This window comes from Poromitra crassiceps (genome assembly GCF_964638095.1).
Source record: "Poromitra crassiceps genome assembly, chromosome: 5".
Taxonomy (NCBI): domain Eukaryota; kingdom Metazoa; phylum Chordata; class Actinopteri; order Beryciformes; family Melamphaidae; genus Poromitra; species Poromitra crassiceps.
In genome coordinates this window covers 16,691,759-16,715,326 of record NC_139642.1, presented here as the reverse complement: position 1 = coordinate 16,715,326, position 23,568 = coordinate 16,691,759, and the positions used below count along the sequence as shown (strand labels likewise).

Genomic DNA, 23,568 nt, shown 5'->3' with positions numbered 1-23,568 from the left:
ACACGTATCAGTGTTTTTGAATCTCTGCCAAACTATGGTCCGCGGCAGAGGCCAAACTTCCTGCGCTCTGCGAGACGCAAAACAAATGCCGTAGTTATTCTATTATACAGCTGCAGGGGTGGATGAAGTACCTGCAAGTCACACTTGAGTGAAAGTACAGATATCTTAGCAGAAAATGACTGGAAGGAGTTAAAGTCACCTATTAGAATATGACTTGAGTAATGACTTGACTGGAAATGTATTCAAATCACAGAGAAGAACAATAACAACAAAGCTTTTTGGCAATTGAAAACTTGTTCTCCCAAGTGTTAGTATGGAGGGGAATAAACATCAGAAGTTCAAGTTGCACACATCAAAAACGCGTCCCCCCCCCCCCCTCACAAAGTTAGTTCAGGGGCTGGATTAACGCTTCTGAAAGGGCTGCCTGCTTTCGCACCCTGCTAACCATAAGTAAGAGGCCATTTACACCTGGCGTTAACATGTGGTTTCTGCCATCAGATTGCAATCAGATTGTATTTTATCACTTCAGCCTGATTCCATTTACACCTGGTGTTAACATGCATTTTCTGCAATCTGATTGCAATCAGATTGCACAAATGGTTGTCCTCTCAATCCGCATAAAGTTGCTGTATCCAGATTGAGAGGACACATTGCATTTACACTTGTGTTCAATGTGTACACAATGCATCCCTGACCACCTCCGGAGGTGGTTTGGCCGATCAGATTGCAATCCTTCTTCAATGCGTTTTGGGGGTGTTTACACCTGGCATTTCAAGTGATAAAACACAATCTGATTGCAATCTGATCACAGAAAACACACATTAGCGCCAGGCGTAAATGGCCTCTAACATTCGGAATAATATTTTTGCTGTCAGATATGACGTCATGTCGCTGACCCCTGAGGGCATTGCATCATGCATTGCATTGATTTGTGTTGTGTGCTGTTGCGTTATTGCAGCACTTGAGATTTACGACCTAATGTAATGTGATATCATATGATGCCATGGAATATAATAATATTAATTATAATATAATATTATATAATAATAAAATGCCTCCATGGGGTCGACTGCCGTCTGGCTCTCTGCCAACCTGTCTGTCTGCGAACAGGGAAGTGATCCTCTGGTTGAATTCACAGCTGTGCCTGTGATCATGAAACAAATCTCTCTCTCTCTCTCTCTCTCTCTCTCTCTTTCTCTCTCTCTCTCTCTCTCTCACACACACACACACACACACACACACAGAAACACACACACACACACACACACACACACACACACACACACGTAAACCTTTCGGTTCTTCTTTCCACCGAAGCCCTCTGAGCCTGACAGACAGCAGGAGTTCCTCTCTCCTCTTCTAGTTCATGTTGGTCAGAGAGAGCGACCACATCATCATCACACCCACCTGCTGCACCTGTCTGACGACGTCCAACTTTATTATTTCTCTCAAAAAGGATTTGTGCTGCAGCGAGCATAAAAGCCTTGTAGAAAAACAACAGTTGCACAGTTCCACGATGGCGCACAGTTGCACGGGGACACAGTTGCCCAACTGTGAATTTGCTCAACTATGACATGTTATGATGTCATCAGTGATGTCACTCGAGCAACTGTGATCTTCTCTCTCCCTACTATAACTGGAGAGCCGATGGTGCACAGTTGCACAGGCGCACAGATGCACAGGCGCACAGTTGCCTGACTCAACTTTGATGTCAATTGGAGAGCCAATGGCGCACAGTCACACAGTCACACATTGCTCATGGCGCAACAGTTGCCCAACTGTGAATTGCGCAACTGTGATGTCACGGGTAGTTGTAATGTCATCAGTGATGTCACTCGACGAACTCTCCAGAGTCTCTACCCTAAGAATCGACCGGGCGCAGTGCGCGAGATTTCTAGTTTGTTAAATTTTGGGTTCATCTCATTGTATTTCCCCTTCCTTTTGTACAAGGACATGTGGAATTAAAATTGTATATAGGCTCATTTAATTATTTATTATTTAAATTGTATCTTTTATACAAGACGATTACTGCCAACTTTTTATCTTCGTGTGAATTGAATAAAAAAAACTTCAAATGTACTCAGATGTTGTTGTTGTTGTTGTTGTTGTTGTTTTTTTACATATTTTCACTTCCTCTTTCAGCAGGAAATGAGAGAGTGGGCTCTGAGCTGCAGTCAGTCAGCTGCCACACGGCGAGACGACCACAGGTAACTCTCTCTCTCGCTCTCTAACTTCATTACTGCTGTAATGCTGCCTCGCATTGTGTATATCAGATTTTTAAATTGTATATATCAGATTTTTAAAGTGTATATATCAGATTTTTAAATTGAATAGATCAGATTTTAAAGTGTATACATCAGATTTTTAAATTGTATATATCAGATTTTTATATCAGATTTTTAAAGTGTATATATCAGATTTTTAAATTGTATATATCAGATTTTTTAATTGTATATATCAGATTTTTAAATTGTATTTATCAGATTTTTTAAGTAAAGCAAATCTTTTAAATTAACAGTCTAATATGTTTGAATTTTATATTTGGTTCATTTAAATGTACAGGTACTTCTCATTCTCTCAATTCTACTGTTCAGTGTTCAACTTCTATGAACAAAACGATAAACCCAAATGTTCTATTGATGTTATTGGTGTTAATTGTATGTGGTGTAAATCATTTGTCGTTATGCAGAGGCATGATGATATGGGTACGGCAGACATGACCTCCCTGTTTAGTTAAAACAGTCCCAAAATATGGCGGGGATGCAATTCTCGGTGGGGGTGCGGAACCGGGCACGGCACCTGCCGCAGGCGCAAATTGGAGGCGTGCCAACTAAGTCATCTGTGCCCTGCAAAATGCCAGCGCAAACGGGATTTGGGCGGTCTTAAGCACCAGAATTATTCACAGGTGTGGCCAGGCAATGCCTGGGCGTTACATCAATCAAACCTATCAGATTCCCATCTCACAGTCCCTTTAATACAGTTTGCGCAATGCATGCTCCTAATTCATGCGTATTTAGACATCTCACAACAACACATCACGTCATATACCTGCTAAAAACATCTGTGATTTGATGCAATTCGGGTTCTTTTGTTGAGTGGAAAATAGAAACGTGTTTGCAGCGGGGAAACGGTGGAGACAAGAGAAAAGAAAGATGGGAGGATTTAGAGTGGACTCAATTAAAACTCGGTGAAACAGTGAGAACTGCAGAGGACAGAGAGAGATGGAGACAGCTTGTCGACAGATCGTCTGTGGTGCCAACGACCCTCCGGGTTATGGGATAGGTGAAGGTGAATATTGCAAGTATAGGCTACAATGTCCAACAAGTTTTCTCAATTCATTTGCCATTAATCCGTCTTTGCGATGTAATAAATCTTTCTCAGTGAATTATAGTTGATTGCCTCACTGAATTATCTGCTAATACCAAATTTTAGCAGCAGAATTTGATGTCTGGCGTCGCACCTCCGTGCGTAAACCACAGCACGGAGAATAATGGTGTACTCAAACGCAATCGGGCATTTTTGCGCTAAGAAGTTGCGCTTTTCAGAGCTCTTGGAGCAAAGAATTGCGCGCATGTCGATATTAACAGAATGCCATCTGTGTCCCCGCATTTTGCGTTAAACACACGCAACCGCTAAAATAGCGCTTTTACAACGACAGGGCCCCATGTCTTTGTTCTCTGTGTGCTCCTTGGTCTGTGAGTGCAGGCGGAGATGCTGCACTCAGTGCTGCCCCTGCTGTTCTGTCTGGGTACTGCTGTTACGTGGATGGGAGAGGACCAGCAAGAGGAATACAAATATGGCCGCCGAGACGCTGGGCCCCACAGCGACAAGGCCTTCTGCTCCTGGAAATGCCTGAAGTTCACCGTGCAGTGGCCTGGAAGCTTCTGTCTGGTGAGCTGCGTTCATCAGCAGCAGCAATACTCGTATACAACACATTTTCACTCCCAATGTCAAACACTGATGTATGCACTGATATAATTATATATATATATATATATATATATATATATATATATATATATATATATATATATATATATATATATATATATATATATATATATGAAGAGTTAATTTGCAAACAGGTAAACGCCATTCTTAAAATGAATAAATAACACCTGTTTGATACTCCCTGGACTGCACATACAAAACATTATTGAGGTAATTTATGTGAAAATTATCAGATTAATATGTTTTAGTTATGATTGATAATACAAATGTACCAAAAATAAATAAATTACAATATAAATACATGAATATATAATCTAAAACCATAACAAATACAAACAGAGATAACTGTTTTTGCAAATACCGGTATATATATATATATATATATATATATATATATATATATATATATATATATATATATATATATATATATATATATTATACCGGTATATATATATATATATGTCTATGTCGTCTATGTCTCTCTCTCAGTCTCTGGACAGCTGGTCTGACTGCAGGATTCCACCGAATATCCACAACTGGACAATCCATGGTCTCTGGTAAATATCACTCTCAGATTGGACAGACAGACAGGTTATCTATCAGAAGTCAGTGTTTAAAATATTTGAATGTCCAAATATCCTTAAAATGGCTCTATGTGATTTATAGACAAAACTATTTTAACTGCACTTTTATTTGGTGTGAGACATGAGAGGAAGACACCGAAAAGCCTTCTGCCAGCAGTCTGTCTCTGAGACTACAGTTTCCCAGGGAGAAACAATCATGTTGTTTTCCATAATCCTGTGTGTGTGTGTGTGTGTGTGTGTGTGTGTGTGTGTGTGTGTGTGTGTGTGTGTGTGTGTGTGCGTGCGTGCGTGTCCGCAGGCCACAGGGGGCTCAGAACTGCTGCCGCTGCTGGCCCATCTTCCAGTCTGATGTCCAGGCAAGTGGGCTCATTAGATTAAATATTTTAAAGTCTCAACATATCCAAGTCTCCTGGCCAGCCGCACTCCACACAGCTGCAGGTCACAATGTCAGGAATGATGTTTCTGTCACATACCTTCAAAGCATCATTACTCTAGAGACCTCATCCAAGTCAACCTTTTGCATTCCCTGTTAGTACTTTTTTTGTTTGTACTGTTTGTACACAATTTTGTACTTTTGTATCTTTTCTCTTTAGTATTAGTGCCGTGCCCGTTCAGTGATTTATGACCTCATCAGTGATGTCATAGCAGCATGAGCTGTGATTGGCCTAGATAGTTTCTCAAGCCAGACTGTCTATTCTACATTCTGCGAATGCAGCTTATAGACAGTCTGTATAATTCACGCCCACAGAACATGGACAAAGGAAGTTGGGGGGAAAAAAGTTCGAACCGATGCAGCTGATTGGAGAAATACCAGCGGATGTCCCCCTATCATCGCTCATTATTTTCCCCGAGTTTCCCTTTCCGTTTTTACCAAGTTTTCTGTGCTCGACGTACAGACGTTTAGGCAGAAGCATTTGAAAATTGCGAGATCCAAAACCGTCTGTTTTAAGAGTCTAATAGACCCTTCTCACGGGGGCCATTTTGTGTCGAGAAGCCAGGGTAAACACAGGTGCAAGCAAAACACTAATGAGGGTTTCCAACTTCCATGATTGGAATTTGGAAACCGTCATTAGTGTTTTGCTTGCACCTGTGTTTACCCTGGCTTCTCGACACAAAATGGCCCCCGTGAGAAGGGTCTATTGCCCTATGTAAGATGATGTCAGAACAGCAGGAGCTGTGATTGGTCTATGTAAGATGATGTCATAGCAGCATGAGCTGTGATTGGTCTACATAAAATATCACTGTAGCTCCCCCGCACAACATAATCGAGCAGCCCCTAGCTTCCACCGTGTGGCAACAAACTCTTTTGACGCAGTGAGCCCAGTTAGTAGAGCACGGTTTTTAATTGGTAGAGTAGACAACATCGTTAAGTATCAATAGGGTAGCTGATGGAGACACCTCAATCCCAAATATCTCAGGTTTTGGGCAACCATCTCCCAGAACTCAAACACTGGGGGACAGTCAAAAATCCTATGGAAAAAAGTGCCCAACAGTATCCGTAGAGGTAGAGCATAGTTTACCATTGGGAACAGAAATAATCTTCATTGAGCAGAGCTTTCTAGGCATCTTATATGTTCTGTGTACAAAGTTATAGTGGTGGTGCTGGTTTCTCGAAGCCAACAAAATATGAAATATTAAACGTTATTCCAATCAAAATCAGCCCTCCACAATGTATAATGCCAGGGGTCTATATATGCATGCTCTGAGATGAACCAATCAAGTTTGGAGACTAGGAGCATATGCTGCTACCCAGAGCCGTTTGTAATGGAAGTGGTGTAAGAGGAAATGTTACTCCACAGGCCTTTAAAACAGATCTCAATTGCAGAGTAAAAAAAGGAAGAACGTAGTAAACTAAAGCAGACTGGGGACCCCCTCATTCTGATTTGTGATTTTGGGCTAAGCGTAATTGTTTCCACAGTAACGTGCTTGACTTTTAAATTGATAGGTTTGTTAGATTAGAATGTAATCCATGAACCATTTTAGATTTAAAGCATAAAATATTTTTGTTGAACTATGAAGCTTTTGTAAAAAAAAAAAAGTTTTTATTTTTATTTTCCTGAAAAGTTTTCGCGGATCCCCTTGCAAAGTACCACGGACCCCCATTTGAGAACCACTGAACTAAAGTATAAGTAGGTATTGTGCAAGCCCTTGTTTCAATATGGCTCTATATTCTGACAGCAGAAACGGACATAGTGTTTGGTCAGTAACATGGGTCTCCCACTCGCTCTGCTTTGCAGAGAGAGAATATTTTCTGCTATCCAATCCCACTTTATCCAATCACAGAGAACGCCACAACGAGGATTGAGTCAACACGGTTCTCATTGCCAAGTAGTCAAATACGGACGCTTTGGGTTGGTGTTCAGGACCGGCCCACCAACCCAAAAATGAGAACCGTGTTGACTCAATCCTTCCTCCAGAATCTCTTACAGCACATTTAAATTGTGATTTGCAAGTGGATGATTGTGCACACTTTATTCGATTTGAGCATATTTTAATATCTGTGTTGTTACCCAGGGTGACTGCCTGGAACATGAGACTGACACCTACGGACAGCAGAAGGTCAAAGGTTAGGTCAGTGTGTGTCCAGGCAGACAGCAGACTGACTGACCTCTCTGTGACCCAGTCTGACCTCTCTGTGACCTCTCTGTGCTCAGGAGCTGGAGGCGGAGCTGGATCAAGTGTGGCCATCTTTACTGGAAACCAGGTCCAGCTTCCTCTTCTGGTAGGAGAACCCATAGCCTGCTAAAGCATCCTGATCTCGTGAGCTCACCTTCTGTTTGGTTCTGTGGATCAGTCTAGTCTGGCTTCCAGCCTGATACACAGAACCAAACAGAATGTGAGGTCACATCATCAGGACGGTTTTAACCAGGCTAGCAGAACCAAACAGCACCTTAGTCTCGCTGGCCAGCCTCTTCTCCCTTCCGTCCGAGGAGTCTGGCGCCGAAGGGTCTCCATAGTGGGATTGCGATGGGCGGCGCTTAGCGGCAGTGCCCTTGGAAAATAGTTTCAAACAATCCAACTTGCCGTTTTCAGCGTGTATAGCAACGAGCTAGCGTGTAGGTTTCTGCCGTTAGCTTGCTAGCTAGTTAGCATTGTTGTTTTCACTGAGGCGGCAGGGCACTATTTACAGCGACACACAGGGAGGAGGGAGCGGAAGCCGCTCTGATTGACGTGGTCGGAGCCAATGACAATGACGAGTTTGTAATAAGCCGGGAGCGGACATCCGGCTGCCACCGAAACAGTCGCTCCAATGGGAGAGCAGAGTAGAGCAGGGGAGGGTTTATCCCAGTTATGGAGACCTGCGGCGCCAGACTCCTCGGACGGAAGGGAGAGGATCAGGCTGGCCAGCGAGACTAAACAGCACCCAACACAACAACAACAAACAGTACCGGACCTAGAAACAAGAACACAATAGTAGCACAGCCACAGGCAGTAAGATAGTTAGCCTTTTTCCATACACACGTGCTGGCCTGCCTCAGCAGCCCAGCGCGGCTGGGATTAGCATTGCCATTACAACCCGCTTTTAAAGGTGTGTCAAAAAGCATTTCATTTCCTACAAGTTCTTCACAATAAAAAGCCTTCTGTTCGTTTGTCAGTGGAAAGCTTTTAATGTGAAGCAGCAGCAGATGTTTTCATGAACATAACATGGCTCTCATATGGCTGAAGGCCATCAGGAAAGTACGGTCAAATGAAGCAGAGATCAGGAAGTCAAAAGGTTCCACAGGAGAGAAAGTACACCTCAGACCACAGAGACGAACACACACACAGACTCTAAAAACACCTTTCTCTGGTCAACTAAAGTATGTTTCCTGGAGCGCTCCGTGTGTGTGTGTGTGTGTGTGTGTGTGTGCGTGCGCGCGTGTGTGTGTGTGTGCATGTGTGTGTGTGCGTGCACGTGTGTGTGACACAGGAAGCAGGAGTGGCAGAAGCACGGTGTGTGTGCAGCATGTGTGGAGGGGATGAACTCTCCACTCAGATACTTCACCATCTCCCTCAAGCTCAGACGACAGTTCGACCTCCACAAGTCAGAGCACACACACACACACGCACACACACGCACGCACGCACACACACTCTCTCTCTCTCTCTAACCCGTGCTCTCTGTGCAGAGCTCTGGATGCGGCGGGGATCTTGCCATCCTGTCAGCGGCCCTACAAGGTACACACGAAAACACACACACACACACACACACACACACAGAGATAAACACATACACACAGAGAAACACACACACACACGCACACACACACACACACACACACACACACACACACACACACACAGCAAAAAGGAAGACATGATGCAGTGTGTGTGTGTGTGTGTGTGTGTGTGCGTGTGTGTGTGTGTGTGTGCGCGTGCGTGCAGCTCTCTGAGGTGCAGAGTGCTCTGGCTCCAATCCTGGGTGACCAACATGAGATCCAGTGTGTAACAGATGACAAGGTCAGCTCTCTCTCTCTCTCTCTCTCTCTCTCTCTCTCCATGTTACTTTCTCTCTCATATAGACTGTATATAAATATGGACGTAGTCACCATGATGTCACCCATTGTTTTGTGGCTCCCGTTTTGAAGCCTCAGGTTTAGCATTTTGACGGTCGCCATCTTGGGTTTTCTTGGAGCCAGAAGCAGGTAGTACGAGACTAGTGCTTTCCCACACAGCCGCTGTGATTGGTGCGTGATCAGCGAGCTGCGCGTTCACTGGACAGATGACCTGTCAATCACACCCCAAAGCATATTGTGCTTTATCGTCTACTTGACTCTAAATGGGGCCATAATTGACTAAATGAACATCATGTTGTTTTGAAGAAGACTTGAAACTAGAGATCGAGACCATTAACTCATTAGCAAAGTGTTTACGCTCATAAAGAGGAGTAGGATCATTTTCCCCTTGACTTCCATACAATCAGAGGTCTTTTTGCAGCCCCATGCCCCATGCTGTCCATTAGAGACAATGCAGGTTGAATCAGTCCCTCCAGGAAATTGCGTTTGCAATAATTAATGCAAATTCTGGCTGAATTTAAATATCTCCACAATATCTGCGGGGGCTTGCAATTTTACAAAATCCCGGCGATTTCTCTACAAAAACGGCAAAACGGGATCCTCAACTTGCAATTGTTGACATTTCCTGCAATTTTACAGGGGGAAATATCTAACAGTGTGCTGACTTCAATTTCTGAATTCTGACATTAAAATGAGAGTGCTGACTTTTCCCTCATAATTGACTTCAATCTAAAAATTCTGACTTTAATCTCAGAAGTCTTCTGATGTATTTTTCAGAATTCTGACAAACTCAGAATTCTAACTTTATTCTCAGAATCCTGACTTAAACTCAGAACTCAAATATGTTTTTCACACATGTGGCCCTAATCCTCTTTGGTCGTTTTAAATTGTGTGTGGTAATGTAAAAAACAAAAAAACAAAACATGCAATTTGAATTCCAGGTGAGCCCACTTGGGGGAACCACTGCTCTAAACATTGTATTGATTCATGTTTCTCTCTCTCTCTCAGGACAGAGAGGTTTGGTTCCAGGTGAAGATCCCTCTCTCTCACAACCTGACAGTGGGCTGTCATCACATGCGGGACGAGCCCGACCTGGGGCGGAGCTTCTCTCCCGGGCATCCCTGCCCCGCCCGGCTGCCCCTCTTCTACTTCCCCATCGACCACGAGAGGCCTCACCGGCCCTGTGGCTGACTGCCCCACCCAGTCAGCCTCACCGGCCCTGTGGCTGACTGCCCCACCCAGTCAGCCTCACCGGCCCTGTGGCTGACTGCCCCACCCAGTCAGCCTCACCGGCCCTGTGGCTAACTGCCCCACCTAGTCAATCGTTCCAGGCCCGGCTTCAGGATGACGTGACTGAGGGGGCAGTTACAAATTGTGAGGGTGGCAATAAAATGTTCAAGATTCTTTTTCAATCTCATTCCAGCTTCTTAAACGTGAATATTCTGGTGTTTTTAGTCATCTCTGACAGTAAACTAATTCTCTTTGGGTTGTGGACTGTTGGTCATACAGGACAAAAGAAGACATTTGAGGACGTCATCTCGGGCTTTGAAAGAGTTCGTAATTTTTCACCCAATGACTAATCGAGAAAATAGACAGATGAATAGATCATGAAAATAATTGCTAGTTGCAGCCCTCGATCCTATGAATTTCTTTCTAAAGCCTTTGCCGTTCCATCAAGCCAAAGAATATAAAACATGTTATTATCTATGTTATTTCATAGACATCGTCACTGTTATTCTAAAATGTGGAAAATAGTGAAAACAAAGATATGTGAGATGTGCTGTGTCCAAATGGGCAGTTTATATAGTTCTACATTTCCAAGCACGGTTTAATGTATACATGTTGTGTCTATAAATGGTCGGATGAAAGAGTCGACTAGCCGGGTTTCTCCTGCATGTTCAGTAGGGGTGTCAAAAATAATCGATTATAAGATGCATCGCGATGCGGACGTGCACGATTCTGCATCGATTCACAAATGTCAAAAATTGATTATTAATTATCTTTAAATAATCGAATAAAATATAATAGAAGTACATGCAGTTGTTTATTTGGATCTTAATACAATGCAATTCCAAATGCACTTTTATTTTAAAAGTAGCCACACAGTGGAAAAAAAAGGAAGTGAGAAAAAATCAATCATGTATTGGGGAAAAAAGTGATGCATCGATAATCATAATCGAATCGTAGCCCTCTGAATCGTAATCGAGTCGAATTGTGAGGCCAGTGAAGATTCACAGCCCTAATGTTCAGTATTGATCACTTTCCATGTTGTCTACATCAGTGGTCTGGTCTTCAACCGGTCTGTGACCCCTAGGAGGTCTGCAGGAGTGCTGCCAATCTTTGTCAAAAGTTGTTTGTGAATTTTTTTTAAACTATTTGACAATAAATAATATTGAGTAAACTCCAAGAATTAAGAGGCAATAATAAGCTACTTTTGGCAAAAATTTATTTACAAAGCGAATCTGATGAAGCAATATGCAAAACATGTTATCCACTCCTTGCTTTTTTAATGTAATCTATTAATAAATAAGTTGAACGATTTCTCCAGCAGCGGAGGAACTGGAAACCTGGCACAGATGTGAGATAGCGATGAGACGATAGAGCTCATTTATCGATGAATGAGATTCGATACATTCCAGAATAACGCAACAGAAAAATGTGACAATCTGTATGTTGTGCCAGGAACATGATATCAGCTCCATGTTATTCTAATAAGACGCTTGACCATCAGTTTCACAAGCTCTCTCCCCACTCTTTGGACGTGAAAGTCTTCATGTCTTGAGACTTGACTTGCTGCATGAAGAGAAGACTTGAGACTTGACTTGGGGACTTGACTGACTTGTACTTTGCTGACCTTGACTTGAGATCTTGTGTTTGTGTAAATGACTTAGATCGAAAATGATTACATTTGTTCCTGCGGACGACTGAATTTAAATTCTGTTTTCTGAATTTGTATGGAGTGATTGAATCGATTGAAGTTGTTACCCTATTAAAACAATATTGCAATGAAAAGTCCTACATATTTCGCTTTGTTTAAGATATTAAATTGATCCTGGACTTGCTGTCCTACACATGTAGCCTTGACACATGACATTAATTACATGGACTTGGTGATCTGTGCTTAGTCTTGACACTTGTGCCTTGAGACTGACTAGACTAGAGCAAAGCTGACTTGGTCACACCTCTGATATCCAATGTGACAAAAGAGCGTTATCAAACCCAAACACGTCTGTATTTAACACACCGCAGAGCCAAAGATGGTATATATTTTGCAGATGCTCAGTCCTTCTCGTGCCTGCAGCGTCACATCAATCAGGCCAACATGGCCGCCTGCAGACAGGTGCACAGTCAGTCAGCGGTGGGTGGCATGGGTGTTTTTCGCTCAGTCTGTCTTGCTTTATAAACCTGTCTTCCATCATCAGCTCTCCGGCTTGTCTTTGTTGGGGCCCATGAACTCCACGCCGTCCACCGGGATGTCCTTGTCGCGAATGGCCTTCTGCACGCACTGCTGGTACCTGTGGCAAGCCGGTTTAAGCATTTATTAGCTCGTTTAGATGCCCAATTAACATGATCAACATAATTTTTGGCTAGTCGCTATTACATAACATTGTGACTTGTGGCCAATTCTTCATATTGATAACGTCATTCTTCCTATATAGTTAAAAAGAACATTTCAATGTCATTCTTCCTACGACAAATGATGTCACTTTTGCCATTTATGTGTATGGGGGTTTCTCATTACATCTGCAATTAAATTACGACTATTCCTAATTCCAGTTTGAGATGTCAACGTCATTTTGACTAACTTTGTTATCATTACAGTTCAAGACAGAAGTGGGACCAAGTCATTGTTTTGCAAGTCACAAGTAGGCTAAGTCTCAAGTCTTAAGTCAAGACTGACAAGTTCCGAGTCAAGACTGACAAGTCCTAAACTTTGAGTTTCGAGTCCTAAACAAGTCATAGTGGGCTCTTCCATTTTAACAACAGAGTAATATAGGCTACAGATATATAGCCTACAGAGTGACGTGACGTCATTTGTCCTCGGACGAATGACGTTTTGAAATTTTCTTTTTGACCAGGAAGAATCACTGACATCTGATATCCAGTCTAGCTGTCTGTTAAACCCCATTTAAAGCTGTTTTTGTTTTTTTATGCGACCATTATCCAGATAACTTGTCGGGACATAGGTCGCATTTAAACAGCAGGTGTCAGGTGTGATGTTGGGGCTTGCCTCACCTCTTGAAGCTCTCTGTGCACGGATCTCCGCTGCGGTCTCCCTTCAGGAACTTCTCTGCGAACCAGCGGTTGAAGCACGTGTCGTACTCCCGCTTCAGCTCCGTGCAGCCCTCCCCCACGCTGTTCATCTCTACACACACACTGGCCAGATACAGACACACACGGAGGATACTGTGACAGAGGTTTGGAATCGATGTTTGTGTGTTTTTAGCTGTTAGCTAGCTGTCAGACCGGCCACAGTGTTCACCGCTCACTTCCGGATTGCACTCTTGACTTTCCTTGAAACGCGCGATTCGATTGGCTGACCGAGGCGTCGAAGATGGTGGCGTCGCGACGCACCGAAGATTGTATGTTTGAAAAGAACAATCACCCTATAGAAGTAAAAAATAAAAAAACGATAAAAGTACAACCCAGTCGATAAACATGCCATAATGCTGCGTGTGGTTTCATCCAGGCTTCGAAAGCACTGGCATGACAGCCTGCACCTTTTTATATTTACTATAGAGCCATAAGTTGCTCAATGAAACAAGGTTGCTTGTTTTAGTGTTTTTACTGTGTATATCTTGATAGTATGTAGACTACGGCACATCTATGGCCGGCTCACTAGTCGTATGGATATGTGTGAAGTAGCTACTGTTGTACTCTGTATCTTCTTTTATTCTTGTGGTTTTATTTTGTGATATGGACCTTCTGAGTCTGAAACCTGGGTTGAAAAATTCCGGTAATATTCAAAGTTGGAAACTTTCCATGGGAATGAATGGGAAATTATGGAAATTAATGGGAATTAACTGACATGCTGCACACACACAGCTTAGAGAGTTCTGAGTTTCCGCCTGAGCCTGATGGGACCCGACCCAGCCCGCGGGCTATCGGGCTGGCCCTTTAGCACGAGTGGTTAAGGTGTTGAGCAGTGCATGGTTCTGTGCCAGAGGTCCCAGGTTCATATACGGCCTACTGTCTCCTACTTTCTGAGGCACACAATTAGCCTACTCACATAAGACCCTATTTAATAGTTAACTTAGAAGGTTTTTGTGGATTTTGGTTTCCAGGGACTTTAAAATGAAACAAAGCTATAAACTTGTAAAAAAAAAAAGAGCGATATCCCCCCTTTCTTTTCTTTTATTGGTCCGTCCGAGTCATACTGATTCTGAATATGGCTGAATCGCTTGGTTTGACCATGTACAACTATTCTAGTATATTTTTTCGAAATGTCTATGGGAAAATGAATGGTGGATGACATCTCTTAGAGGTCCCATACCGAACCTGGAAGATGGCGTGAGTTTGGCAGGACTTCGACACTGGTTTGCAGAAACCAGACAGGGAGATAAGTAAAGAGTGAGACCTCTTCACTTTCTCCCAACCTCATCCGCCACCCAAAACCCGCGTGATCTGCGCTGCGCAGCTTCCCCCAAGTCTCGCGGCTCTCTGTGTGTGTGTATCCGAGAAGACGTGGGAGTGATCTAAATAAGCTGATATCTCGTCCTGTTTTCACATGAGCAGGATATAAACCAAGGCGAGTGTTACAAACAGGTAAGGCAAACCCGCAGAGCTAGTTTGATATTGTTTAATCGCCGTAGTTTCTGAGATATTGGAAACGCAACATCCATGCTAGCTGCATTAGCTTGCTTTGCTAGGCCATTTTGACTGTTGTCCTGTGGCTGTTTCAAGCTGGCAGAGATGTGCTGTAGCTAGCTAGCTAGCTAGCCTAGCCGACCTGGTGGTGTTTTAACAGATTATTTTCCCGGTGCTGCAGTGTGTGTGTGTGCGCGGTGCTCAGCATGTCCGACACCGACGACAGCGACTTCTCCGACAACCAGAGCGGCGGCAGCAGCGACGGAGAGGCGGAGGAAGCGGAGGAACATGAGGTATGCTAACCGCTAGCTAGCTATGCTAACCTTACCGACGTAAGCGCTGCCATCAAGTGACACACAACACCCGGTAACGGTGTCTACATGTTTTCATATAGCGTCACGTAACAGTTAACGTTTTTAACCAATATTTGATCTGACTTGTTTGTTTGATAGGGACAGAGCGCGTTAGTGAACATCAGTATAAAAAAATACAAGATGTAAACACGCCGGTGTTCTGTCAGTCAATAGGCTCGTTTGAGCGCCTGGAAAGCAGACGAGAGCAGCCGAGCACAGTCAGGCGAGGCATCAACAAGCCGAACACCCCCGACTGCACACTCACTGCTGCTTTTCTTCTACAGTTTTGTTTAACAGCGGTTTGTAAACAAATTACAACGTGCATTAGCGCCACCCACACTCACTGCTCAAACGATGCAGCCCTTCAGATTACCTATTTTTATTTTAATATAGGCATTACAGGTGGTATTTATGTAAAATATGGAGTGACAGCTTGGAATAGATATGAAGTTGAAGTTTCTGCACTTCACTGTGGGTTTGTGATGCACCTGTGTTGAACCAATGGGCGCTCAGCTTGATGCGTTTCTCGTCATCCTCTGAGCTGTGCAGTTGGTGGGGAGCAACTGCCGCGCCTCGCTCCAAATCTGCGCCCGCCTCGCTCTCACGAGAGTCCCGTGGCTCACGCAGGCGGAGCAAGTCGGACAACTTTTCTAACCATCATGCAACGGGCCAAGCAAGTCACTGGTCGAATCTGCGCAGAACTTGCTCGAGATGAGCTCAGTGTTGCCAGATGCAGTTGAGGATTTCAGTCCAGAAACCGCCCAAAATATTTGAGGAGGAAACACCCAGAACAAGCTCCCAAAATCGTGACTTGACAGACAAACAGCGCACACCCACCTAGGCGCCGTCGTGCAACTGTGCGCCATCGGCTCCTACTACATCACAGTTGCTTGAGTGACATCACTGATGACATCACAATTGCTCAAGTGACATCACTGATGATATCCTCACAATCGTGACAGACACCGCCGCCTGTCCACTTTCCCAATTTTAGCTAAGATAATCATCAGCAATTGTGGCTATAATGACAGCTCATTTAAACACCATTTTCATCCGAAAACATTTCACATACTTCTATGCGTCTTTCACATTGGTATAACTAGTGCAGTGCCCGTTCACCACCCCCTAAGTGCACTCCGGAGTTTGAAGTCGACAAGGACCAACAGTTCTCAAGATGCGTGAAGGACAGACAGACCGACACAAGAATTGCATTTTGCCATTAGCGACAGTAAGGGCGGCATTATCAGAGATTTCCACTCTGGAACCGGTTTGAACCTTTTTGCGTTTTCAGGCCCCAATAAAGCCATTGCCATGAAAATGGAAGGTCCAAGCGCAACAAAGGTTTGGCGTTTGATGCAGGGAGCGTTGTGGTGTAAACTAGGTGTCTGTCCCGTCCCAGGAGGAGACGGCCAGCCCCGTGGGCAGCGACAAGGTAGCCGAGGAGGAGGGCGAGGATCTGCTGGGGGAAGAGGATGAGTACGACGAAGAGGAGGAGGACGACGATGACGACCGCCCCAGGAAGAAGCCCCGACACGGAGGCTTCATCCTGGACGAGGCCGGTGAGCGTCCCCCGCTGGCTGCTTCTCTCTGCTCTATGGCCATATGAATTCCCCTTTATTTATTTATGTATTTATTTACAAATTCCGTCCCTCCCATTTCTGTTTTTTCCATTTTAATTTGAATTGAAGCATTAGGATCCATATTCTTTATTTACTTATTTGTTGATGACTTGGCTCTTTCAGACAGCCTCTCTTCCACTTGTTTCTCAAAGATTCCATTTTTATTACCAAATTCCATGATTTTTCCTGCATTGTGGAAATCATATGGCCCTACTGCTCTCTCTCTCTCTGTCCTCATCTACTTTGGTTGCTTACGGTTACAAGGAACACGGCGCCATGTTGATGGAGTGACAAAAAGAAAAGAAAAAGGATGGTCTCTTCCTCCCTGATCCTTCAGTGTTATTTGAACACAGAGACGAGGCGTTTTTACCTTCTTCTGTCAGGAAGGCAGTCTGATGTTACACTCTCCTTTTATTTACTCCCAACATGGCGGCCGGCCTGCCCCTCATTACTGTTCATAACCCCTCTCTCTCTCTCAGTCCCTGTTACGACCCCAAGTCTAGGTCTGGGACCAGAACATGAAATACACAGAAACCAGTTCAAATATACGAAAACATGTTTATTTTTCAAATCATAAAAAGAAAAAGGAGACGATACGCTCTAGCTGACAGAGGATCTGGTCCAGCAGGCCAACGCTTTACTACTGCCTGATGTTACCGGTCGGCACTGCTGGTCCCTAGCACAGACACAGGCGCATCGCTCCTAAAACAACAAGAAAACATGAATTAACACAGGCCAATACATGCAATGAAGAAAATACAATAATGTAATGAATGATGGTGTGCGGATGAGAGAGTCTGGGCCTCACACATCCCAGAACAGCTCTGTCGCCATGTTGGATAGTGACGCCTTTTATAGGCAGACAGACAGGGCTGCCATCCGATCAGCAGTCTCTGCAGGTGATTAGTGGATCCAATTCTCCAACCAGCTGCACCTGGTGAAAGACTGAACCAAAGACACACTTCTCTCTGAGAGCAACACCCACACACAGGAAGCATGTCAGGAGAAATAGCACATGAGTAAATGGACTGGACTCAAGTCTATTTACGAATCTACATTTAATTAGAAATAACAAAGTTCAATAAGAAAAGAAAACGACACAGTCGTAACACCCCCCAACCCAGAAAAAAGTTCCCCCCTCAAAAAAGAAAAGAGAGGACAATTTAGAAAATACTTTTACCTTTACCTATCTGTGCCCGTTAATGCAGCACCAAATTATCTAAAGGTTGTACTTTAATTCAAGGAGGCATCTCAATGCGAGGCAGGCCTTCATCCCAATCTCGGCCTGTCTCTAGACAGTATTGTTTGATCATAGACTTTAACGTCTGATGAAACCTCTCCAGAGCACCTTGTGACTGAGGATGATAAGCACTAGAATTGTGATGTTTTATAGACAGTGTCTGTAGAACCTGAGCGAAACATTTGGACATGAAATTCGTACCCTGATCAGTTTGCACTGACTTTGGCAAACCAAATGTAGAAAAAAAACTCACCATAGCTTTGACAACACCTTTTACCTTCAAATTGCGCAATGGCACTGCTTCTGGGTAACGTGTTGCCGCACACATCAAAGTCAAAAGATATTCACAGCCCGATTTTGTTCTTGGAAGTGCACCCACACAATCAAGAATTATGTGCTCAAACGATTCCCCCAGCGCCGGAATAGGGCGCAATGGAGCAGGTGGGATAGTTTGATTAGGCTTCCCACAAAGCTGGCACACATGACATGACCTACAAAATCGCGCTACATCTGACTTTAAGCCAGGCCAAAAAAAATACTGCAAAATACGATGGTACGTCTTCCGGACACCTAGATGTCCTGCATCACCATCATGAGCCAAATTAAGTACCTGAGGTCTATACTCCTGGGGAACAAGTACTTGTTGTACCCCACCCCAGTCTACACGTGAAGAATCAGCAGACGGCTGCCAATTACGCACCAAAACTCCATCCTGGACACTATACATACTCACAGTATCTGAGTTGTGCGCTCCCGCCGCTGTCAAACAAGTGGACAGGCTTGGGTCAGCTTGCTGTGCTTGCACAAACATGCTGCGATCCACTTCCAAGCTCAAACTCGCTGCTGCAGTAGACAAAACATCAACTTTGTCAGACTTTACTTTCAACATGTCAGACTTCAGATCCTTTTCCTCAGAAAACAAAAATGAGTCAGACAAATCCAATACATCATCAAATTTGTCAAAATGTCGTAACAGTCCCTCTCCTCTCTTCCTGTTATGTTCTGTCTTTATGGCAGAAGTCTGTTGTGTTGTGGAGAGGAAACTCGCTGTGACTTCAAGTCTGTTGTCCTTCTGCTTCTCTGCTCTCTAGATGTGGACGATGAGTACGAGGATGACGAACACTGGGAGGAAGGAGCCGAGGATATTCTGGAGAAAGGTGAGGACTCGAACACAAACCCAGCAGTGAGTGCCAAGCTATTTGCAGAATATAAGCGGGTAGAAGGTTTTGATAGAAAATGTAAAAAAAAATGTGCCTGCGCTTCAAAGTTTAGGGAAAGGGAAACTGGCTTTGCAGCAGAGTTAAAACACTGTTTGCAAAAACACTGACAGGGGGGCCACGGTGGGCGCAGTCGTAGCGCTGTCGCCTCACAGCAAGAAGGTCCTGGGTTCGATTCCCGCCTGGGACGCTGTGGGCGCCGGGGGCGTGTCCCTATCCCCATGTCCTCAGTGCCCACTGCCCAGGTGGGCTCGTCAAAAGGGCCTTTCTGTGTGGAGTTTGCATGTTCTTTCTCCCTGTGCTCCTCTGGGGTTTCCTCCAGATAGGAACCCCCCGCTAAAAACATGCAAAACAAAAACAAAACAAAACACTGACAGGTTAAAGGAGCACTTCACCCCCACGCTGATGGAAAGTCAGGAGGTTTTGTAGTCTTCCACAGCCCTCCAACTGCTCACCTGCCGTAATCCAAGTCTCCACAAGCCCTGAGAAATCTGCACTCTAGTGGGCCCAGCAGGTCCTGTCCTTCCTCCTCCTTCCTAGGGTTACAGTGCAGATTTCAGCTAACAGGAGGTAAATTACCTCTTTTCAAGTCAACTTGGCATCTCAGGGCTTCTGGAGACTTGGATTGTGGCAGGTGAACAGTATGGAAGCTTTGCATTTTTTTTCTTTAAACATTTGAAAGTTGGACCCCGTCCAGATCAATTGTTTTTCGGAGAATTCTGCGACAGTGTTTTGCTGTGAAAGTCTGAAAGTAACAAACTTCACCCATCGTTCCATCGCCGTGGGCATAAGTAGATAATGACTGAATTTTCATTTTCTGGATGAACTGTTCCTTTAAAACTGTTAAACGCTGCAACAGACAACAAATTGAATCCAAAGATCAGATGCATTGAACTGTTCTAAACGGCATCAAACCACATTGAATGTTCAAAAGACATCAGACAAGATATGAGATCACTTCCTTGATCTCCTTGGAGGAATTCGGATGCCACAGCAGAACAGTGCTAAGGAAATCATAATAAAAGGCAATATACATAATTTATAAACTATAGTGACAGTGCAAATGATAAATCCAGACACAGGTTAGATCATTAGGTGGACGCTGTCTTTTTTTTTAATGCACAACAAATCCTGTGATATTTTCATAGCAAACTAGTCACTTTTAGGTGACAGTCACCTTTTTGATCCCAAAATATAGGGCACTTAAGTTAATGAGCGGTTTTGTGTATCTGTCACCTTTTTCACTCTGCATGAGTTTGCATCCCTGAAATAACCAAATCAACAATGCACTTGCTCCACTTCCCACTTGTAGCCGTCTACCCGGAAGTCATTGGCTCCGATTGTAAGCTAAGATCCTTGCAATACAGCTCAGTTCCATTTGAAAAATCTCTGACTGTTGTATTTATTACCACATCAAATTCAAATGGGTAAATAAATACGCCGCCACTATATTCTGTGCTACGGATCTACTTTCCTGATATGAAAAACATGTTTACAGAACCGGCTTATTATATGATTTATGTTATTGTTTTTTTTCCATACGGGCTTCTTAGTTGTTCAGTCCAGGGGCAGCCTTTGGGAGACAGTTGTGTGTTAAGAGTTGTATGCCCTATGTGCATTAGTGTTGTCTGACTGTATTCTCTTGTCTTACGGATGCTCCTCTCTCTCATGCATGTCCTCGACAGTTAACGGTAATTCAACTCCCGATACTCCTCTGCTCTGATGTTTTTATTATCTTCATTTGATTCCATCCGTATTATAAACCCAGCGCAATGTCACACCATTCATTTGATATAAAACCCACATCCCCGTTTAATTGTCATCTTCTTAATGTTACGTATTTGATTAACTCCACTCCATCTCAGCACAGCTGTTTTTTGTAAGTGTGTGAAGTCTAATAATGAAAAGGACGGAAGGAAGCACAGAGGACAAATCCATTATTGGCTCCTACAGCAGCAGGATGATATTTTATGTATATTTTATATATATATATTATAGAGACGGGACAACATGCGTCTCTTGACATGTGTCTGTAAAAGAGATGAGAACATCTCAATGGGACTCACCTGGTTAAATAAAGGATATCAAAATCTGAGCTTCAGGATTCAGTACAGCCAATGGTACCATGTGATCAGTTAAAGTTCAGTGACCACAAACTCTGACTAGGGATCGTGGGTATTGTTTTCCCGATACCGGTGCTAATACGATTGTTTTAAAACGATCGTTTTAGCACCGGTCAAACTGACCGGTGCTAAAACCGCTCAGTTTTTAGCTGACTAAGCTGCAGCTGCTAACCTCAGGTGACGTTATCATGATCCGCTTTTTATTTCTCCTCACAAACACTGCGCTTGACGCTTGGAAGTGTGAACACCCCCTTATAAAAAACGTTATGTGTGAAGTGTGAACACCCCCTTATAAAGTCCATTCAGAATTCTGAGACTAAAATCTGAACTGTGACCTCTGACTTTAACCTAAGAAACAGAGTGTAATTGTGGCCCTGGTTCTCTGACTTTAACCTCAGAAACAGAGTGTAATTGTTCCATGTGGCCCCGGGTTCTCGTCCGCAGATCGGTGCTTCTTGTGTGACACGATGAGTCACCGTGTCACTAAACGACACATTAAGCCCCGCCCACCACTCCATGCTTCTCCGTGCTGCTCATCATTAACCCTGTGTTCTGTTGTTTTTCCCATCATGCTTTGTGTTGCTGCTGCCTGACTCCACTTCCTGTCTGATCCGCCATGATGACTCTGTGCTTCCCATCCTACTGCTCTGCCTTGTCTCTCCTCTCCTCTCCTCCTCTTCCTCTCCTCTCCTCCTGTTCCTCTCCTCTTCCTCTCCTCTCCTCCTGTTCCTCTCCTCCTCTTCCTCTCCTCTCCTGTTCCTCTCCCCTCCTCTCTTGTTTCTCTCCTCTTCCTCTCCCCTCATCTCCTCTCCTCCTGTTCCTCTCTTCCTCTCCTCCCCTCTCCTCCCCTCTCCTCTCCTCTCCTCTCCTCCTGTTCCTCTCCTCTTCCTCTTCCTCCCCTCCTCTTCCTCTCCTCCCCTCCTCTTCCTCTCATCTCCTCCCCTCTCCTCTTCCTCTCCTCTCCTCTCCTCCTGTTCCTCTCCTCTTCCTCTCCTCCCCTCTCCTCTTCCTCTCCTCTCCTCCTGTTCCTCTCCTCTTCCTCTCCTCCCCTCTCCTCCTCTTCCTCTCCTCCCCTCTCCTCCTCTTCCTCTCCTCTCCTTTCCTCTCCTCCTGTATCTCTCCTCTTCCTCTCCTCCCCTCTCCTCCTCTTCCTCTCCTCTCCTCTCCTCCTGTTCCTCTCCTCTTCCTCTTCTTCCTCTCCCCTCCTCTCTTGTTTCTCTCCTCTTCCTCTCCCCTCATCTCCTCTCCTTCCTGTTCCTCTCCTCTCCTCCTGTTCATCTCCTCCTCTTCCTCTTCCTTCTCCTCTTCCTCTCCTCTTCCTCTTCCTCTTCTCTCCTCTCCTCTTGTTCTTCTCCTCTCCTGTTCCTCTCCTTCTGTTCCTCCGTCTCCTGGCTGGTCCTGAGCAGAGGAGGCTGAAGGTGAGTTGTGTATTATATTGATTGATATATAGAGATGGATATTAGAGGAAATACGGTATTAAACGGCATGATTATCTGAAGCAGCATCAAACACTAATTCAGCTCGATCTCTTATAACTGACGTTAATGTTGGAATATATCTGTTTCCCTTTGCTCCAACTCTCTCTCCCTCATGCCCTCTGTCTCAATGTCTCTCTACCGCCTCATTCTTGCTTCTTTCCCTCAATTCAATCTCCCTCATTCCCTCGCTCCCTATCCTCCCCCCCCTCTCTCTCCTTCTCCCCCCCCTCTCTCTCTCCTTCTCTCCATCCCCCCCCCTCTCTCTCCTTCTCTCCCTCCCTCCCCCCCTCTCTCTCTCCTTCTCTCCCCCCCCCCCCCCTCTCTCTCTTTCGCCCCCCTCTCTCTCAGTGTCTAACATCGACCATGTGGTTCTGGATGAGGATAACTCTGGGTCCAGGAGGCTGCAGAACCTGTGGAGGTGAGGGACGAGCCCACACACTGCTCTCACTGCTTTTCGGTAGGGATGGGCATTTCTAGCAAAAACACTATTCGAAATTCGCTGGCCAAAGTCGACTTTTAATCGAAATTCGAAAATAAAATAAAAATGTAAAAAAAACAAAAAAAAAACAATAATCTTTTTTTTTTTGTGTGTGAGTGAAATGTTGCATTGTCTCCCCTGATTCTAAGTATAGTCGAATCGCTTGGTTTGAGCAAGTAAAACAATTTTTATAAGCATTTTAAGCAAGGTTTATGGAA

General features: G+C 44.3%; 3 protein-coding genes across 3 annotated transcripts in view; 2 read left to right on the top strand and 1 right to left on the bottom strand.

The window, feature by feature from the left end:
* Positions 1 to 2,751: 2,751 nt before the first annotated feature.
* On the top strand, positions 2,752 to 10,374 carry rnaset2l (ribonuclease T2, like; the record flags this gene model as incomplete). Its single annotated transcript, XM_083636539.1, has 9 exons — positions 2,752 to 2,841; positions 3,706 to 3,891; positions 4,444 to 4,511; positions 4,837 to 4,894; positions 7,193 to 7,260; positions 8,449 to 8,562; positions 8,648 to 8,696; positions 8,904 to 8,978; positions 10,043 to 10,374. The coding sequence occupies 9 exons, from the start codon at positions 2,752 to 2,754 to the stop codon at positions 10,223 to 10,225; spliced, it is 891 nt and encodes a 296-aa protein (XP_083492665.1). The 3' UTR covers positions 10,226 to 10,374.
* A 545-nt stretch (positions 10,375 to 10,919) lies between these two features.
* triap1 (TP53 regulated inhibitor of apoptosis 1) lies at positions 10,920 to 13,523 on the bottom strand. The gene is made up of 2 exons (XM_083637371.1): positions 13,271 to 13,523; positions 10,920 to 12,549 (listed from the first exon to the last, which is right to left on the bottom strand). Exons 1-2 carry the CDS (start codon positions 13,396 to 13,398, stop codon positions 12,453 to 12,455), a joined length of 225 nt encoding a protein of 74 aa, XP_083493497.1. The 5' UTR covers positions 13,399 to 13,523; the 3' UTR covers positions 10,920 to 12,452.
* Positions 13,524 to 14,684: 1,161 nt separating this feature from the next.
* Positions 14,685 to 23,568, top strand: part of supt5h (SPT5 homolog, DSIF elongation factor subunit) — a 43,789-nt gene continuing 34,905 nt past the window's right edge. Inside the window, exons 1-6 of the mRNA XM_083637060.1 lie at positions 14,685 to 14,800; positions 15,024 to 15,135; positions 16,595 to 16,754; positions 19,146 to 19,211; positions 22,801 to 22,812; positions 23,221 to 23,290. Coding sequence (XP_083493186.1) covers positions 15,049 to 15,135; positions 16,595 to 16,754; positions 19,146 to 19,211; positions 22,801 to 22,812; positions 23,221 to 23,290 — 395 coding nt within the window. The 5' untranslated portion in view covers positions 14,685 to 14,800; positions 15,024 to 15,048. The remainder of the gene's footprint in view (positions 14,801 to 15,023; positions 15,136 to 16,594; positions 16,755 to 19,145; positions 19,212 to 22,800; positions 22,813 to 23,220; positions 23,291 to 23,568) is intronic.

Coding starts and splice junctions, on each gene's coding strand:
- triap1 (XM_083637371.1), bottom strand. CDS start 13,398: ATGAACAGCGTGGGGGAGGGCTGCACGGAGCTGAAGCGGGAGTACGAC. Junction 12,550..13,270: donor TGCACAGAGAGCTTCAAGAG/GTGAGGCAAGCC, acceptor GGCTTGCCACAG/GTACCAGCAGTGCGTGCAGA.